General features: G+C 42.1%; 1 protein-coding gene across 2 annotated transcripts in view; it reads left to right on the top strand.

The window, feature by feature from the left end:
- IGF2R (insulin like growth factor 2 receptor) overlaps nt 1-17445 on the top strand; it is an 86467-nt gene that overhangs the window by 12991 nt on the left and 56031 nt on the right. For both annotated transcript variants that reach the window (XM_075267664.1, XM_075267663.1), the window contains exons 2-5: nt 8517-8656; nt 9673-9788; nt 12611-12709; nt 14467-14599. In XM_075267664.1, the coding sequence (XP_075123765.1) occupies nt 8517-8656; nt 9673-9788; nt 12611-12709; nt 14467-14599 (488 nt within the window). The remainder of the gene's footprint in view (nt 1-8516; nt 8657-9672; nt 9789-12610; nt 12710-14466; nt 14600-17445) is intronic.

Here is a 17445-nt window from a genome sequence, read left to right as displayed (position 1 = left end):
TTTGCAGTGGGCTGGGTGCTCCGTGTGTCAATAAGTGCATTATACTTTATCCAGGTTATTATCAGGGCCTTGTAAAAAGACTCCGTTTGGTAGCATTGTGTTATACAGCTGTAATGGAAGTTTCTGTACGAACGGGTGGAAAATATTTGTGCAATGGAGAAGTGGTGCTCGGTGAGCCAGGTATCGGGCAGCCGAAGCTGTTTAGCAAGTTTTCTAATAAACTAGTAATTGTTTAGCAAGTATGAACTTTGTCTACATTATTACTTCGGTGAGAAAACATATCTATGCACATTCTTCTGCCAGTTTAACTCCTTACTATGAAGATGATGGTGACATTTATCGGACTGACCCATCTGGGTACCAGGGGATCCCATTCTAGGCTTGGTTCAAGTCTGCATTGTTGGTTCTATTGTTCTGACAAACACAGATGGAGCCCACCAGGCCCCTTGTCTGTATTAGAGTCAATCAGGTTTCTCTCCTGGAGCTGTCATTTTCCTGGATAAATTAGTATAATATGCTGCGCCATTTTCTATGCCGTTTTTAATGAAGTCTGTAGTGGAGGCCTCTAATAGAGCTTGTGAATAAAGCCTAAGGCTGTGGATACATAGTGACAACACTTTGTGCTGCGGGTTTTAGTTGCAGCATGTGCATGAGAATACGTACACCTCTGCTGTAATTTTTAATTCTTGAAATAAATGATTTTTAGCCCAAAATGCATATTTGTAGTTACAAATTTTGCTTCATTTGGCTTCTTTAGTTGTGTTTATAATTATATGCTAAATTCACATCTGAGCCAGAGAATCTTCCGCAGAAATCACCAAAAATCTTCGGAGAGAAAAATCCTGCATAGAGGAATTTTCTTTTCACCACTTTCAATATGAAAATGGTGGACATGCGGGTCTGCCGGCGTCTGCATGTAACTGCTGTTTTTGGTCTGGTTCACATCTGTGTTTGGACCATTCCCTTCCCCTATCCGCATGAAATATGTCCTGCAAGCAACACTTTTCTCTCTGCATTTTTGATGCAGAAACCAAACGGACCCCATTATAGTCTATGGGGTCTGCTGATTTCCTAAGGTAACCGCTTCTTTATGCAAATAGGTTTCCGTTCAGGGGTCCCCCAAGCGAACTCCCCGAACGGAAACCTGAACACAGATTTGAACCAGGCCTTAGTTGGCTGGTTCTGTCGTTTGGGTACGCCAGGTCCAGCGCAGATGTGAACCTTTCAGAGAAGGGTTACAATTCAATTTGTAACCCTTCTCTGAAAAAAATAAAATAAAAAATAAAAAATATATATATATATAATATTATTATTATTATTATTATTATTATTATTATTTTATTTATTGTCAGTGTCTCGGGTTGCTAGGTGGGGTGGCATAGACACCAAAAGTCCAGATTCTTTAGTCCAACACAAAGGTAGAGTTTATTTTCACTCAAAATGGTAGTGCAGCAACAAAAGGAAACAATACAAAAATAAATCCCTGCCCGGCTAGGCTCTAACTAAACATAGAATAGGTTACCTCACCTAGGATAACAGAAATCCAAAAGCCAGTTGAATCATTCAGGACACAGCTCCAAAAATATGACCTCTCTGTTTGCTCTCCAGCCAAGCTCTGCCAAAGTGTTGCTGCTGGAGCTGGCTTCTTAAGCCTCCTTGACGAGGAAACTCTGCAGCTGAGTCGCTGCCGGAACATCTCCAAAGTGTGGACTGGAGGAGAGTGGAATGACAGGTCCCACTACCAACCTACCTGCCATTCCTAAAAATCCAGCCCAGTAACCGGAACTCTGAAATAACCCTCAGCAGACAATAGTTATCTGCTGAGAAACATTCTTTCTGGAGTTTTCTCATCTCACCCACCTTAGTAGTCTGAGTGATATGTACACCCCCTCCATTACCTGACCAGCCATCGGCTTACAATATATAAAACTTTACTGTCACTTTGTACATGTTTTTTGGTGCATTTCAATGCCTATAAAGAAGCAATTTGGTATTTTCTATTTTGTTTTCCCACAGTCAGGTTCGCCTGTCCTCAACAACATACATGCCATGATTGACAGTTTCCATGCTGCATGCAATGATTGGGAGTACACGGTCAACCTCAGAGTTTGGATGGGTGCAGCATCATCTCTGAATACACCAGACTTCTCTCTGCCCTAAGGGTAATTCTAGCACACAAGACTCCTAGAATCAGACTTCAGTGAGGGCAACATACAGCTGATGACTAGTTCCCTTTAATGGCACATTTGGCTGCACTCATTTGGATATTTAGAACTCCATAAAAAAAATCTAGTGTTTTTTTCATTATGTTTTAATAAAAATGTAGTATGTGAAGTCAGTTGGTTATTCGCCAGATCTGGATTCAATAATGTATGCATCTACTAAACGCCCCATTCGCAGCCGCCGCAGAAGCTTTCACAGTTGCTATAATTATTTTTGCAATATGCTGATGGTGCTAATTGGATTCATTAGAGGACTGTTGCGCTTTTCTTTGTCTCCCTCCAGATTGAATGTTTATATTTTGTGCTCTTCATTGTTTTTGCTGCTTCATTGTTTTCTTTCGATCTCCTATGAGGTAACTTAAGATGTCTTCACTAGAATGGTTTTAGATTGGCCTTGAGGTGTTTGTTGGCCAGGGGTCTTTAGACTTCTTTTTACCACTATTCCACCCCTAGTCCTATATTAAATGTTATTTGCCCACACCTAGTGCCATAGTGACCGTAGCAGATATTTCAGAATGCAGTACCCATTTATTAGTTTACGTTTGTAGCAGTGTCGCAGAATATGAATAGCAATGTAGCAGAAATGATACGTTATTGTGCCTATCGTATGCTCTTATACAACAAATTATACCGGCAAAAAAACATGTCGGACATGTGGGACTGTTGCATAGTGTACAAGCTTTTCCTAAAATGTGTCCTTAGTACAGTTGTTTGAGTATTGAAAGCTAGAAATGAGTCTAACGTCAGTTGTCAGTCCAGTTTTATCACACCCCCTTGTCAGATTACTGTTTGTACAATTAGTTGTACAGTTACATAATCGTTTATGATGAAGACCTTGTAGGCAGTAAAACTCTTCGGGACGTGTGTCTTTCTTTCTGTTTTTCGTTTTGATCATCCACTTAACTGATCAGTCTAGCAGATACAATAAACTGGTGCAAAAAAAACGGATGAAAGCTGACGTCCATCTGTCACATAGAATCCGTGTAAATTAAAAATCGATCAGTTACTTCAGGGAAGACCACACCTTTGTGCCATACAGAATAAATGGACAGAAACTGATCTGTTTTTAGTTGATGGTAGGTTGACCCCACAAGTACAGACACAGCTCATCGTAAAGTGAACTTTTTCAGATCTGTTCACATGGTGTCTGTGGGGTGGGGTGGCGCAGAACCTGGGGGCTTAGTCTCACAGCGGGGGTGTTGCTGGGTTTCTGGGTCGCTCCCCCTGTGGTCACTGTGTACCCAGTAGTGTAGGGACTCACTATATAGAGGTCACCATGAAGTGACTAGTGGGCTTATACACCTTGATCAATATGTATACCAAGACCCTTGAGTTCATGTTTGTAGTTTTTGCTGAGAAGCATAAGAACAATATATAATATTGGAATATGCAGTTCATGTCTGTTTTTATTTCCAAATTATTGGAGCATAATAATGCTTTTACAGACATTATTGTGACCTCTGCGGATGATACTTGAATAGACGCCCAGTGAAATAGTGTTTAGAGAGAACTAAAAAAGAAAGCTGATTAAAAAGAGATTTTTCAATCGAACAGAAAAGCTGATAGCATACGTAGCTCAAGTCCTGTTGTTATATCGTATTGTTGGATTTATATGAAGTTTGACAGAAAGATTAATATATAAAATTGGAGACTTGTGGTGCCACGTGGTGGTGGCTTTTCTATGGCAGCCCAATGATTTGTCCACGCAGTTTATAGGTGCTGTGCAGAGTCCTGTAGCAGCTACTTGGTTGAGCGCTTCATACAGTGTGCACTGTGACCTCATGCATGTCTATGGCAGCCCTATGCATACCTCCCAACTTTCGAAGAGCCGAAAGAGGGACAAAATATGCAGGGCACGCGTGCGTCGTGGCAAACTTAACTCTGCCCACTTTTATCTTGACTCCTCATTCATTTTTCATGTGCCCCCACACAATATAATCCTGCTACAGTCACCTGTAAATTATATCCCCCCATCTCTCCCCCAGTTTCATATAACCCCTTCATATGCCCCCAGATTCATGTCCTCCCATCTCTGACCCCAGATTCATGTCCCCCCCCCCCAATCTCTGACCACAGTTTTGTCTCCCCGTCTCTGCCCCTAGTTTCATGTCCCCCCCCCCCCAATCTCTGACCACAGTTTCATGTCATTCTTTCCCCACTTCATCTGCCCCAGTGTCGTGTCATGCCCCCCCCCCCTTCATCTGCCCCCAGTTTCATGGGTCCCCTACATTATGTTCCCCTCAATGTTTAACACAAACACTCACTCCACTCACATAGTTGTAGGCCCGATGTGACGTCATCACATCGCGCCTACACATGTAGAAGCTGGAGTGCAGTGGTAAGGCAGGAGCTGAACTGTGACAGCTCCTGCTTTACTCGGTTATGTGTTCAACTCATTGGCATCTTCTGGACGCCAATGATTTGAAACCAGGACATGCCTCCTGCCAACCGGGACTGCGGGACAGGACACTGAATTCGTGAATGTCCCGCGGAAATTGGGACGGTTGGGAGGTATGCCTATGTAGTTTACATGTGCTATGCAGAGAGTCCTGTAGCAGTTACTTGGTTGAGCGCTTCATACAGTGTGCACTGTGAGCTCAAGCATGTCTATGGCAGCCCTATGATCTGTCCATGCGGTTTACATGTGCTCTGCAGAGTCCTGTAACAGCTACTTGGTTGAGCACGTCCTACAGTGTGCACTGTGACCTCATGTATGTCTATGGCATCCCTATGATCTGTCCATGCGGTTTACATGTGCTCTGCAGAGTCCTGTAACAGCTACTTGGTTGAGCGCTTCATACAGTGTGCACTGTGACCTCATGCTTTTCTATGGCAGCTCTATCAGTCTATGCAGTTTATAGATGTTGTGCAGGTTCCTGTAGCAGCTACTGGTTGAGCGCTTCATACCGTGTGCACTGTGACCTCATGCATGTCTATGGCAGCCCTATTATCTGTCCATGCAGTTTACAGGTGCTGTGCAGAGTCTTATAGCAGCTACTTGGTTGAGCGCTTCATACAGTGTGCACTGTGACCTCATGCTTTTCTATGGCAGCTCTATCAGTCTATGCAGTTTATAGATGTTGTGCAGGTTCCTGTAGCAGATACTTGGTTGAGCACGTCATATAGTGTGCACTGTGACCTCATGCTTTTCTATGGCAGCTCTATCAGTCTATGCAGTTTATAGATGTGCAGGTTCCTGTAGCAGCTACTTGGTCGAGCGTTTCATACCGTGCACACTGTGACCTCATACATGTCTATGGCAGCCCTATTTCCTGTCCATGCAGTTTACAGGTGCTGTGCAGAGTCTTATAGCAGCTACTCGGTTGAGCGCTTCCTACAGTGTGCACTGTGACCTCATGTTTTTCTCGCTTAAGTAAATAAACACGCCTATAATTAAAGCTCAGGCTGAAAACCTGTAATACCGTCATGTGATGAAGTTTAGAGTGAAGCTCCCATGTCATCTTTCAGCAGCAACTCCATTTACTTATGTAATGTCTTGTGACCCAAGCTTTTTATATAGTTATAGAAGTCTTAAGAATTTGGCTTGGGCTATACGATAGCTGAAAAGTGGAGTAAAATGACAGTCATAAAGTGATCCTATAATACCATTTGGGTGCAAAAAAAGTGTTTAGTAAATAGTAGATTTTGCTGGAGAAAGCCGCCGCCAACCAGGAATTCTCCCTGTAGCAACCTCTCCTGGGAAAATATAGCATTGCTAGAATGACTGTCTGCCTGAACAGAAGGTGCTTGTAGCAGGGTACCTCAACTGTCTAATGTTCATATTCCCTATTAGTGCACCAGCCCATTGGGCATAGTAATCCTTGTGGTCACCTTGGCAAGGTTCTCTACCAGACACTCCAGCACTCCTGGAGTCTGCTGCAATGACCCGGGTACTGCATTCACAACACAATGTCTGTCAGCTCCTCGTTGGCTAACCTCTGCGGTAACAGTAAGAAACGTGTCAATAACTCTATAAATAAAGCTATGTTAAAAAAGAGCACACCTTTGTTTTTCTTGTTCAATTCTCCATGTGTTTGATGTCACATGACCCCCTTCCCATGGAAAAAGGTAAAGTTGAATTCAAAATGGCGGCTTTGCAGATGTCCGCCATGGGCGTCACCCGGCTTCAAATGTTCCCCCTTCCCATGTACTAATATAGCACAAATGGTAAGATGATATCAGCAACCACTTCCATTTTATCTGAGTGTATCCATACTTATGGCCCACCCTGTATTTTCCAGCTGAGAGCAGGACTAGCTGTGTATTGGTTACTGAATGTAGAGAAGGGTGATCTCATTCCTTCTTAAAGGGGTTGTCCCATCTCAAGGATCTTATTTATACTACTAGCTTATGTAAATTGAATCATTTTCCTAAATATATTGCTTTAGAAATTCTGCTTTGTTCTCCTGCTGTGTGACCTTATTCCCCCCCCCATTGTTTACACAGTGTTGCTATAACCACGGACCTATAGGACAAGTGACCTCATTCACTGCTCTCGCCAGCAGTACAATCTGTTCAGCTAATGTCTGTTATCTCTCTATGTAAACACACAGATAACACTGAGTCCATTCTGTATAAGCATCTGCATATTATCTGATCTGTATAAGTGTTGGGTGTCCCATTCAGCAAGAGGGAGGAGGGGGAAGTGAGAAGCAGATACCGTATGCAGCCTGTTGATACACTGAGATGGGCAAACCCCTTCAAGCAAGTAGAAATAATGAAATAGCAACACATTGGAAATTAAATGTTTACATGTATTTCCATGAATCTAAAAAATCTTGTTAGGCTAAGGCCACGCATAGGAGGCCATAGTAATTAAAAAAAAAAAAAAAAAAAACTGCTGGAAAAACCACGGCAGCAACACAATTTCCTCTCCTATTAAACCTAAGGGGAAACCGCTAGCGTTTCCGTAGATATAATTGACATGCTGCGATTTCCAAAATTGCAACGGTTTTGCAAATCACAGTGTGTCTGCTGCGTGTATTTTGCTGCAATGTTTGGATAGGATTTGCTAGAATCCCATTCGCTTTGCAGTGACTTTAAAACACTGTGTTTTTTAAAAAAATGTTTTTTCTTTAAACAGCTTTGTGGGAAAAGAAACCATTTGGGAATACAAGTTGCTGTTTGTTGCTGATTTCTTTCAATCTATCAATTTACACCAATTTATCAACTTTGCTTACTTGCTTTTGATTTCTATGATATGTGTTATTGACAGGCAACCAGAAGAGTCAGAAAACCTCCACCAGCCATGCTGGCTCCAAAACGTTATAATATTTCGTTCATCCCTAATTTGTATCTTACTGTTATCTTGATTGCCTTAATTATTTTCTTATATCTACATCTTCCATCCACGATCCATAAATTAAGTTTTTTTTATTTTTTTTAATTTTCTTATTTTCTTGATGTAACCCTACAATTTCTTTATTGGTGGTCAAGTGTGGTGCTGTGCTGTGCCGCCATGATCTGTGTACGTTTTGCACCTATGTATACAGATCATGTCCAGAGGAGCAGCTCAATCTGGCACAGGTAACGAGATGTACAGAACATGTAGTACTATGCTATACTGTAGGAAGGCGCTACTACTCATCCAGTCAGTCACTGCATGCACCTTGCTAATACAGGGGTATTACCAGTGAAATTGGAACTTCCAGCCAAACATTGTATGTTAAAGAGGACCTTACACGTCCATAGACTACTACTGGGGTGGGGAGGGGGGGGTTCCTCACTGCTCAGCGTTATCTCTGGTCGGTAAGCAATGCCCCCTCTCACAGTACAGTGCAATAGACGCTACTGACGCCTTTCTGACACTGAAAAGCTATGGTACCGGCACCGACAGCTCTTCACCGAGGGCACAGAACAGGAAAGCCAATAGTGTGCTGAATTCAGCGCACTGTCTGCTTTCTAGCGGTGTATTAAACTGCATGTGCCCGAGGATGTCAGTGATCCAGTAACATATTGTATCCTGGGGCCATTGTAACTTGAGGGCTATTGTATTTTGCTGAACCAGAAGGAAGAACTCTCAATGCTTTCCTAAGCAAGTCCGATCAAAGGCTCTCTGAAAACTGGGTGAATTGGCGGGTCAGAACAAAGATGAAGTGGGGCAATGCCAGTCCTGATATCGGCAGGAGATGGTGAACTGTATATTATACGCTCACGACTGAACAACCGTTTTAGTAACAGTGGAGTGCTTCTTTAAGGTCTTAGCATATTTTGCACTGCAAAATTCAGTGCACTCCTTATTTTAACATTGAGAATTAGATTCTTATATTCCTTTGTTTTTGTTTTTCTTTATAGGCAATGGGAAGCATTAGATGATGAGAAAAATGTGCATTACAAAATCAACATGTGTCAAAATCTACCACAAAACGAATGTGGAGAGACTCCGTGCGCCATTGGTGCGCATGATGTGACGAACAACATATATAAGCCAGTTGGTAAGTGGAAAGATTTCCAGACACCCTTACCCCACCTACAGTTTTACCTGAGATTACTTATAATCTTCTAATACAAACACTAAGACATGTTATTCATAGTCTGCAGATCCTCCTAGAACTGTAGGTGGGGTACAATTAACTATAGAGCAGTGAAAGTACCATAGCATTTTTAGGGCACGGTATCACAACGTAGACTCCTATCTTGAAAGTGAATTGGGTACTGCTTGCAGAGGGATTTCCCTGTGGACAGTCGCTGCTCATGTACTAACAGTTGCTGACTGTGCTTGTTCTGTATACTGGACAGAGGATGGCGGGGCTTGTAGTTCACTCCAGTAACACTGAACTGCTGCACTTTACTTCCCTACATATCAAGGCTGCACATTGCACGGCATTTTCAATACTATTTCTGTGCTTTTCAGCAAACAATTCAACACTGGTTAGGCTTAGACTGCCCCGCAGATGCCCAGGTGATTTCCCCAGTGGGCCCCATCTCACCCTGGAAATGGCACAGTACATTCATTGTACTTTATACAGATACTCATTGTACATCGTATCAACCAAGCTATGTGGCAGTATACATTTTATCTTTATATACTGTAGACTGACTTTGTGGCTTAGATGACATCTAGGTGCAGAATCGGACCAACCAGTATCTGTCCTCCCTGGGCCCCATCTCCTGAATCGCATTGCAATGACCCCAATAACCATTCCTACTTCTGCATCTTGCTGCTGCCCGAGGCCTGCTGAAAGTATTGGAAAGTATTGTTTTGGTATCAAGAATCTACACAGAGTATTGGTTTCAAGGGCTGGTTTGGTATTGTGGCAACTTTACCACATATCATGTTCAGAGTCTAAGCTTGGTGTATATACAAAGTGCAAAGAACATTGTATTTACTCCAAATTGTAAGCACAGGGCTCGTCTGAAAAGGCCCGGTTGGTATACAGGTAAAAAAAAAAAAAAAAAAGTTAAACCCCTCAACCTTTTTTCTTTTTTCTTTTCCCTTTCTCCTCTGCAGGAACTTTACCGGCTCAATTTGGTGATAATGTGCTTATATTTAATACTAGCCAAAGTTGCCAAGGATCTGAGCATAAAATCCAAAGTGTCATCAACTTATTGTGTGGGAAGACATTGGTGAGTATTTCATGGAATCCTGCTTTCTTCTTTTAACTGTTCTGTGTGACTTTTTTCACTTTGTATATTCAGATGTGTTCAGTACTTTAATCAGTATGTATCCTACATGTATGTTGTTTCTGGTGAAATTCAAATGCATCTGTATTAAAGGGGTTGTCCCATCACAAGGATCCTATCTATACTGCTTGTTAATGTGGATGTAAGACTTTTCCTAAATACACTGCTTCAGCAAAGCTGCTTTGTTTGGCCACTATCTTACTTTATTCAATTTTTTGTGGCCACAGCCCTGACCTAGCTGCTCATGAGTCAAATGATGTATCTGCTGCTCTCAGGGGGGAGGGAGGAGGGGCTAAGTGCAGGGAGCGAGCCTGTGTATCTAGCTATTCCTGTGTCTACACCATGTGACCTAGGTCCTGCACTCAGAGGAAAGGAGCTGCTTTCATTTCTTCTGTTCTCCCAGTTATCAGGCTAGCTAATTCAGTTGTGCTCATTATGGCAGAGACAGGCAGTCTCTGTATGTAACACAGAATGGAGTTACTCCTGCCTGTACTTCATAGTCCAAATGATGCAAGAAACCAGGAAGAAAGAAGATTTTACAAGAGTGAAGACTGCTGAGTATGTGAGGTGGGAATACCCCTTTAAAGGGGTTTTCCAGTTTCCTTAGGGCATGCCATCAATGTTAGGTTGGCAGGGGTCCAACACCAAGGACCCCTGCACAACTGTACCACAACAGCCCAGCTCCTGGTAGTGTGTACATTACATGAGTTGCGCTGCTCGCTCACAGTATACAGTGTAGTGGTAGCTTAAATTATTTATTAAATGTGTAATTGCAACATTATAGGGTTACGGCTCTTAACATGTCGAGATTGGCTCAGGCAGGTTGTCCTTTATCTTGCAGATTTTAAGGAGAAATCTCTCTTGAAGTCTTGGCTCTTACCATTTCTCGAAGCACACCAGTACAATAAATACTTTATAATCCATGCTCTGGTGAATTTTAGAATGTAGTAATATGTCTTGTTATCATAGTGTCATGCTCTTGAGATGGAATGGACTTCACAGATAGAAAAGCTGCTCTATCTTAAAGTGGTGTGAATTGAGAGCATTCCTAGAAGTTTTTTGTGACATTACCAATCACTTGGCTTTCTTCCTCTTCAATACGCGTAAATGTTCAATGGGGTTGAGGTCAAGTGACGGTGAAGGGAGCAGTCAGCACAACTTACAGTAGTTATCGCAAAGCATTGACGTGTGTACTGCGAAAGTAGGAATCCTTGTCCTCAAAGATCCGAAACCACAGAGAAGTCTTAGATCAGGAGGCCAGTCATGCTTCATTGGTGCTCTGATATGCTGTGGTATTCATCTCTCCTCTATTAGATTCCTAGTTAAGGGAAAATCCCTTTGTATAGCCATAACTTATTTAAGGAGAACCTGTCTGGTGCTTTTTCCACCATCGACCATAAACTGGCCCCATTATGTGCAGGATAAAGTCATTTCATTTCCATTGTTTTCTCTCTGTAATCTTTGTGTTGCAGTAGAGTGAAGTTAAAAAGGTTTGAAAGCATAAAAGTCCTATGTAACCCTTAGGGTTGAGCCGATCTTGACTTTTCAGGGTCAATTTTAAAATCCGATTTCCGATCATTTTTCATTCGAACCCGATCTCGATCCCAATTCCGATCCCAATGCAAGTCAATGGGATTTTTTTATTAATCGGAGATCGGATTTTAAAAGCAATCCTATTCACTACACAGCATGGAATCTAAGAATTGTTAGAATCCACGCTGTGTAGTGAATCACTAAAGTAGCCAGAGGATTTTTTTTTAATCCTCTGGCTACTTAGTCCCCCCTGGTGTCCACTTACCTCCAGAGATGGCTGGTCCAGTGCCTTCCTTCTTCTTTGCCTTGCTGCCGCTGCACGCTGCTCTTCTCCCTTCGCTGCCCCCCCCCCCCCCCCCCCCCCGCCACGTTAGGAGAGTGTGAGCGGGTTAGGAGTGTGTGGGTGGGTACTGGGAGGGGAGACGTCACATCTCCCCACCCTGTACCCGCCCAAACTCTCCTAAGCCACAAGCCCCACCTACCTAGCGCTTTAAACACTAACCTGGGAGGCGTGGCAGCGAGGCAAGAAGAAGGAGGGCACCGGAGCAGCCATCTCTAGAGGTAAGTAGCTGCTAGAGATGTTTAGTTTAGCCTCCCATTCGAATGAATGGAGGCAGTCGGCGCACAGGGGGTTAAGGCTGTGTGCCGGCTGCTTCCATTAATTCCTATGGAACTGCAGCGGAGCCTTCACACTGAGTATACAGCGTATACTCAGTGTGAAGGCTAAGCAAAGCATTGTGGGAAAAGATCACCGATCTCGATCCCACATAAAATGATCGTGTTCAGAATTCCGATGGCGATCGTGAAATTTTCTCGATCGCCAATCGGAATCCGATCTTTTCCGAACACGATTGCTCGACCCTATTAACCCTTAGTAGTCATGGTGGTCGGGGAGCAGCTTCGGCCTAGTCACGTTGTCTCCATGCTAATCACATCTCCTGGGTATGCCAGTGACATCTCCCATGTGACATCAGGTAGTGAGGAAACTATGAGGGAGATGTCACTTATACCCTGACGCTCCACCCACTGTGACTACTTAGGATAACTTACACCATTTCTATGCTGTTTTCTGGTGAACACCTGTTAGTAAATTCCTTCCAGAAAGTTGGTAGACTTGTGCGTTTTTTTTTTTTTTTTTTCTAAGCAGATATTGTAGACATGACTGTAGTACTAGATAATGGTAATGCAATTATATGATAGTATGTGACGTGATTTTCTTTTCTTTTTCACAGGGTACCCCTGAATTTATTAAGTATGATGAATGCGTGCATTACTTTGAGTGGAGGACATACAGTGCTTGCAAGAAGAATAAATTTAAGCCAAATAAAGAGGCAAGTTGTGTTTTTCTGGCATTTTATGCATTTAGTATAACAATATGAATGAAGTGATATTGTTAGACGATACTGAAAATTACGTGGTTGAAATTTTTAAGCAGTTTGCCAGAACTGAAATGCTGTGGTATGTCTTTTTAACACTTTCTCCCTGGAAGCTGCAGATTTATCTCTTTTATGTAGGATTCAGGAAGGGTTTTTCTTTTTCCTTGCCATATGGCCATTGAGATTCAACCAGTATAACAAAGTTTGTCTGATTTTTATGGTGTTTTAGTAAAAGGGTTCATCCAACATATAAAAAAATCTAAGCAGCTGCATATAAAAACCATTGTAAAGTGCTCTCCTACTGGTTTTTGTTGACAAGTGGACAGCATGTGACTGGAGCCAGTCTGTGGCTTATTACTGCCGTCATGACTTCCATTACTAAGTTACAATGGCAGTGATATGGACGTGACTGCTGAGGTCAGAGGCTCATTTATTGCACTGGTGTAAACAGAGTCCAGAAGGATGATCGGGGAACCAGCTTCGTATCACAGGGGGAACTAGGAGACAACTGGTTCTTCCAGAAGAATGGACAGGACATCACTGTGCTTTTGGTATTTGGAGTAGCTTATACTTTACATGGTGTTGGTGGGTCAACCCTTCGACCCCCTCTATTTTTTTTTCAACAGTCCGGCTCCGACTCAGACACCTTCATAAATGGCTGATAGTCAAGGTCAGTCAGAAGCAATAAAGATCCTCTAATTCATGAAAAAGCCAGTGACTGAATTCAACAGAACCAGGAATTCCCAGTCAATGGCTGTTCTAAGCTAAATCTACCTGTCCTCTTCAGGTCAAGGCACTGCACAGCTTCAGGCCTGGCTGGAAATCCCTGGTTCTGTTGTTAGAATTCCTATGAAAGTAAATATGCAATTAACTATACATCTAATTACTATATTATGTAATACTATATCAATAATTTTAGGATCGTTTTATTTTGAAGCTGTAGTCAGTAATTTTTTTTTTTCCCAACTCCACCCGAAACTGGAAAAACAAATCTGTTCCATGAAGGCCTCACCTTAAAGGATTTTCTGCTAGCATATTGTTGTTAGATATCATAAAACACTTTTAGGAATCTTATTGTGCCCATAGATTACCAGGTCAGGGCTGTATTAGCAGTATATCGGAGCTGTACCAAATTTTAGGTAAGTGGTCGAAGTTATTGCTGGTAGCTGTAGAAACAGAACTGGTTATACCTCAGAGATGACAAAATGAAAAGTAATATTTAGTGTTGAGCAATCGGGATCGGATTCCGATCGGCAATCGAGTAAATTTCATGATCAAGATCGGAATTCCGACCCGATCTTTTCCAGCGGGATCGAGATCGGAGGTTATCTCAAGATCGGCTCAACCCTAAAAGTGACTTTTCACATAGAGAAGCATTGACTAGGGTTGAGGATCGGGAACAGAAAAGATCGGATTCCGATTGCCAATCGAGCAAAATTCACTATCTGGATCAAGATCGGCTGGAAAATGATTGGAAATCGGATTTTAAAATCAATCTTGAAATCTCAAGATTGGCTCAACCCTAGTAATATTGATGGAAGCTGATCTCTGGTCATAGTCTATTTGTCATGGGGATCAGTTAAAGGATACATCATGTAAACTTCATTAAAAACTATATCTGTATTTCCTCTGAGAGCACGTTATTACAATGAGTAAACTCCTCTCTGTATTAGTAAGGCAGATATACAATCTATCTTTGTTTCTTTGCCCAGGTACCATGCTATGTTTTTGACTCCGACTACAAGAAACATGATTTGAATCCACTTATAAAGACATCTGGTGGATACTTGGTGAATGACTGGGATCCCGACTCCGACTTGTACATCAATATTTGTCGAACTATTGGTATGTATTTATTTTTTTTTATTGCCGTTTTTATTATTATATTAACTGGTATACACACATATACCCTCACATTACTCCCTGTCTCCAAACAGGTTCACATTCAATTCTCCATATTTTATATATAAAAGTTCTATCCAGTGCCATTATCCATAGATATCCAAGTGACTAAGCAGAGTAGTTTAGAGTAAAGCCAGAGGACCTTCAGGAAATCTTTGTAAGCGTAGGGATACCCTACCAGATCCTACTGACTTGACTTGAAACCAGACCTTAGCACTGTTTTATTTGTAGATGGATAGTAAGGCTAATGCGCAGGTCCATTGTGCAATAAACACACAAAATAATCTTTGGACAACAACTGAACAAGCAAATGAATCTAGAGGTTAGCCACAAAGTTGTGTGTTAGATAAAGCCACTCAAACAATGACTTCAGGAACTCTATAATCCTGCCCACAGGCTTGTGTCACCATACTAAACCTTTTACAGTGATCTTCTAATAATCTGACTGGTCATACACATTATGTGAATTTCAGGATCCGTTTTCATTATTCTACTTTTTTCTTTAAAGGGGTAATACCACAAAAACATTATCCTCTACCCATAGGTTAGCATCCCAATGCTAACCTGTAAGTTAGTGTATACAAATGTGGGGCTCCTTTCCAGTGTCTCCAGATGCATGTTCATTGCACAGATAATGCATGCACAATGAAGTCAATGAAGTTTACTGTCCTTGTCATTATCTCGCTGCGCATTCACATGTAAATACTGAATACGAGCTCTGCGCATATGTACTGTAAATTGAGAAGAAAGGTATGGCCAGATCTGATATAGTCAGCTTTGATCATTAAACCTCAGATGCTTAAATCTGTTCAAGTGACTTAGTGGCCCCAAATTGGGGCTGGGCAATTAATAAAATAAAAAAAATACAAAACAGAGTGTCAACCCTGATAACTGATGTGATTTTGGGCACGTCAGATATTTAGGTACGATTATTACAATGTTTGCGAGTTTCCAACTGCAGTTTGTTTGCACTGAACACGTCTGAATAGAGTATAATGAGCGGAGGCGCAATGGAAGTGATCAAACATTAAAAAAAACAACAGTCTTCTAAATGGCGTTGACGTGGTGGCATCGCAACACTTGCACCTGTGCATCACCACAACACATGATCGCTTAGGCCCAATCACAGGTATCAGTGGTCTGAAGAGGACAGGGACTTACGCTGGAGCTCAGGAGAGATGAGTAACCCTGTTTAATTCACTTAAAATACCTGATTAATTGCCCACAGTGGTCCATGCTTAACCCTGAAAATACATTTATACATCCCCGTAGGGTTAAGCAGCTGTACAAAATCATGCAGCTGTAGGATCACGATATTGACTGTTACTACAGCCAGACCTCCCGTAGGGCAGGCAGGGATGGTTTATTACTGTCCCTGCCTTCTTGAGCTGTTTTCCCAGCTATGTGAACTTCCATGATATGGGTCCACTTCTGGTTCCGTGTACACGTGACCATTAGGGGCTTGGATCTATGTGATCTGCTGATCCCAGATCAGCTCTACATCATAGGAGGCTTCATTCCTCCTATAACTGGGTTAAGGCATCATCCCCAGTTGAAGGGAAAATTGAGCAAAGAAAAATAATGTTAAAATGCTTCCCAGAGGCTTATTGTGACATTTTATTTATTTTTTATTGTAGGATTTTGCACTATTTAAATTAAAAAAAAAAAAAATTAGTGATGCTTATTTATAGGGAGAGTCAGCCAAATGAGAATTAGAAAAAAATGTGTGTTATGGGGTGGATTTTATTTTCTCTTGGATACAGGGACTTCCCACCCTGAGTGCATTACAGAAACACTTGCAAATTTCAGCAGTATGAGTTGCATGTTGCCTTTATTAATGCGTGTTATTTTTACTACTGTATGGTCAGTATCATTATGCCTGTAGTTTGAATAGATGGTCTCCATTAGTAAATGATATAACACAAGAGAATGCTTTTAGCATAATGCTGTAGCTTGGCAGAAAACATTCCTTCTAATGGAACAAAGCTTGCAGTGGAGATCATTGCCCGCTAGCTTAATCAATATAGTGAATCTGGGCTCTAGTTTATATTTCACTGCTGAAAGGGCATGCACTGATCCAATACAGCGTGCGGTAGCTATAGGATGACAGGACTGCAATAATGGCGGACTTGCCTTTAAAAGGAGTCTTCTACCACCAAAATGACAGCTAACCCATACAGATGCAGCCAAGAGAAGATCTTTCACCACCTCCTCTAACTCTTTGCATCTTTCAGCAGCTGCAGCTCCACTGACTTTGGCACAGTTGGACTTTTCTTTCTCTCTTCTATCTTTCGGAGCAATCTCTTCTGTTAATTTCAGCGTAGTAATGCTCTCTACTGTCAGGTGGGTGGTCCTATGCTGAAGCGGTCACAGTGACTGCCCATCTGACAGTAGAGTCTAATTGGTATATTGGCTGCTGAAAATGACAAAGGTGATCGCTCCAGACCAGTGGGAGCTAAGAAAAATAATCCAACTATGCTGAAATCCGTGGAGCAGCACCTTGCGAAAGACATGAGGAGATGGAAGTGGTGAAAGGTTGCCTCTAACTGCCCCACTGTAGCATATAGGTGGTGTAGAAGTCATTTCGGTAGTGGAGGACTGAGTTTCAGTAGTCATGGACAGACCTGTGCATGATGACCAAAATAATGTAGAGAGAACTGAAAGGCATAGCTGGCACGGTGCCAGAATAGCCCCAAGGGGTCAGAGAGGAGGAGGGACACCTGTGTGTTACTTCTATGAGAAGGCAGAGGCGTCCTGAACTCTCAGGACATTAGTGATATGGTTGTGGG

This window comes from Leptodactylus fuscus, chromosome 3 (genome assembly GCF_031893055.1).
Source record: "Leptodactylus fuscus isolate aLepFus1 chromosome 3, aLepFus1.hap2, whole genome shotgun sequence".
In the NCBI taxonomy this organism is placed as follows: Eukaryota; Metazoa; Chordata; class Amphibia; order Anura; family Leptodactylidae; genus Leptodactylus; species Leptodactylus fuscus.
This window is presented reverse-complemented; position numbering and strand designations above follow the sequence as displayed.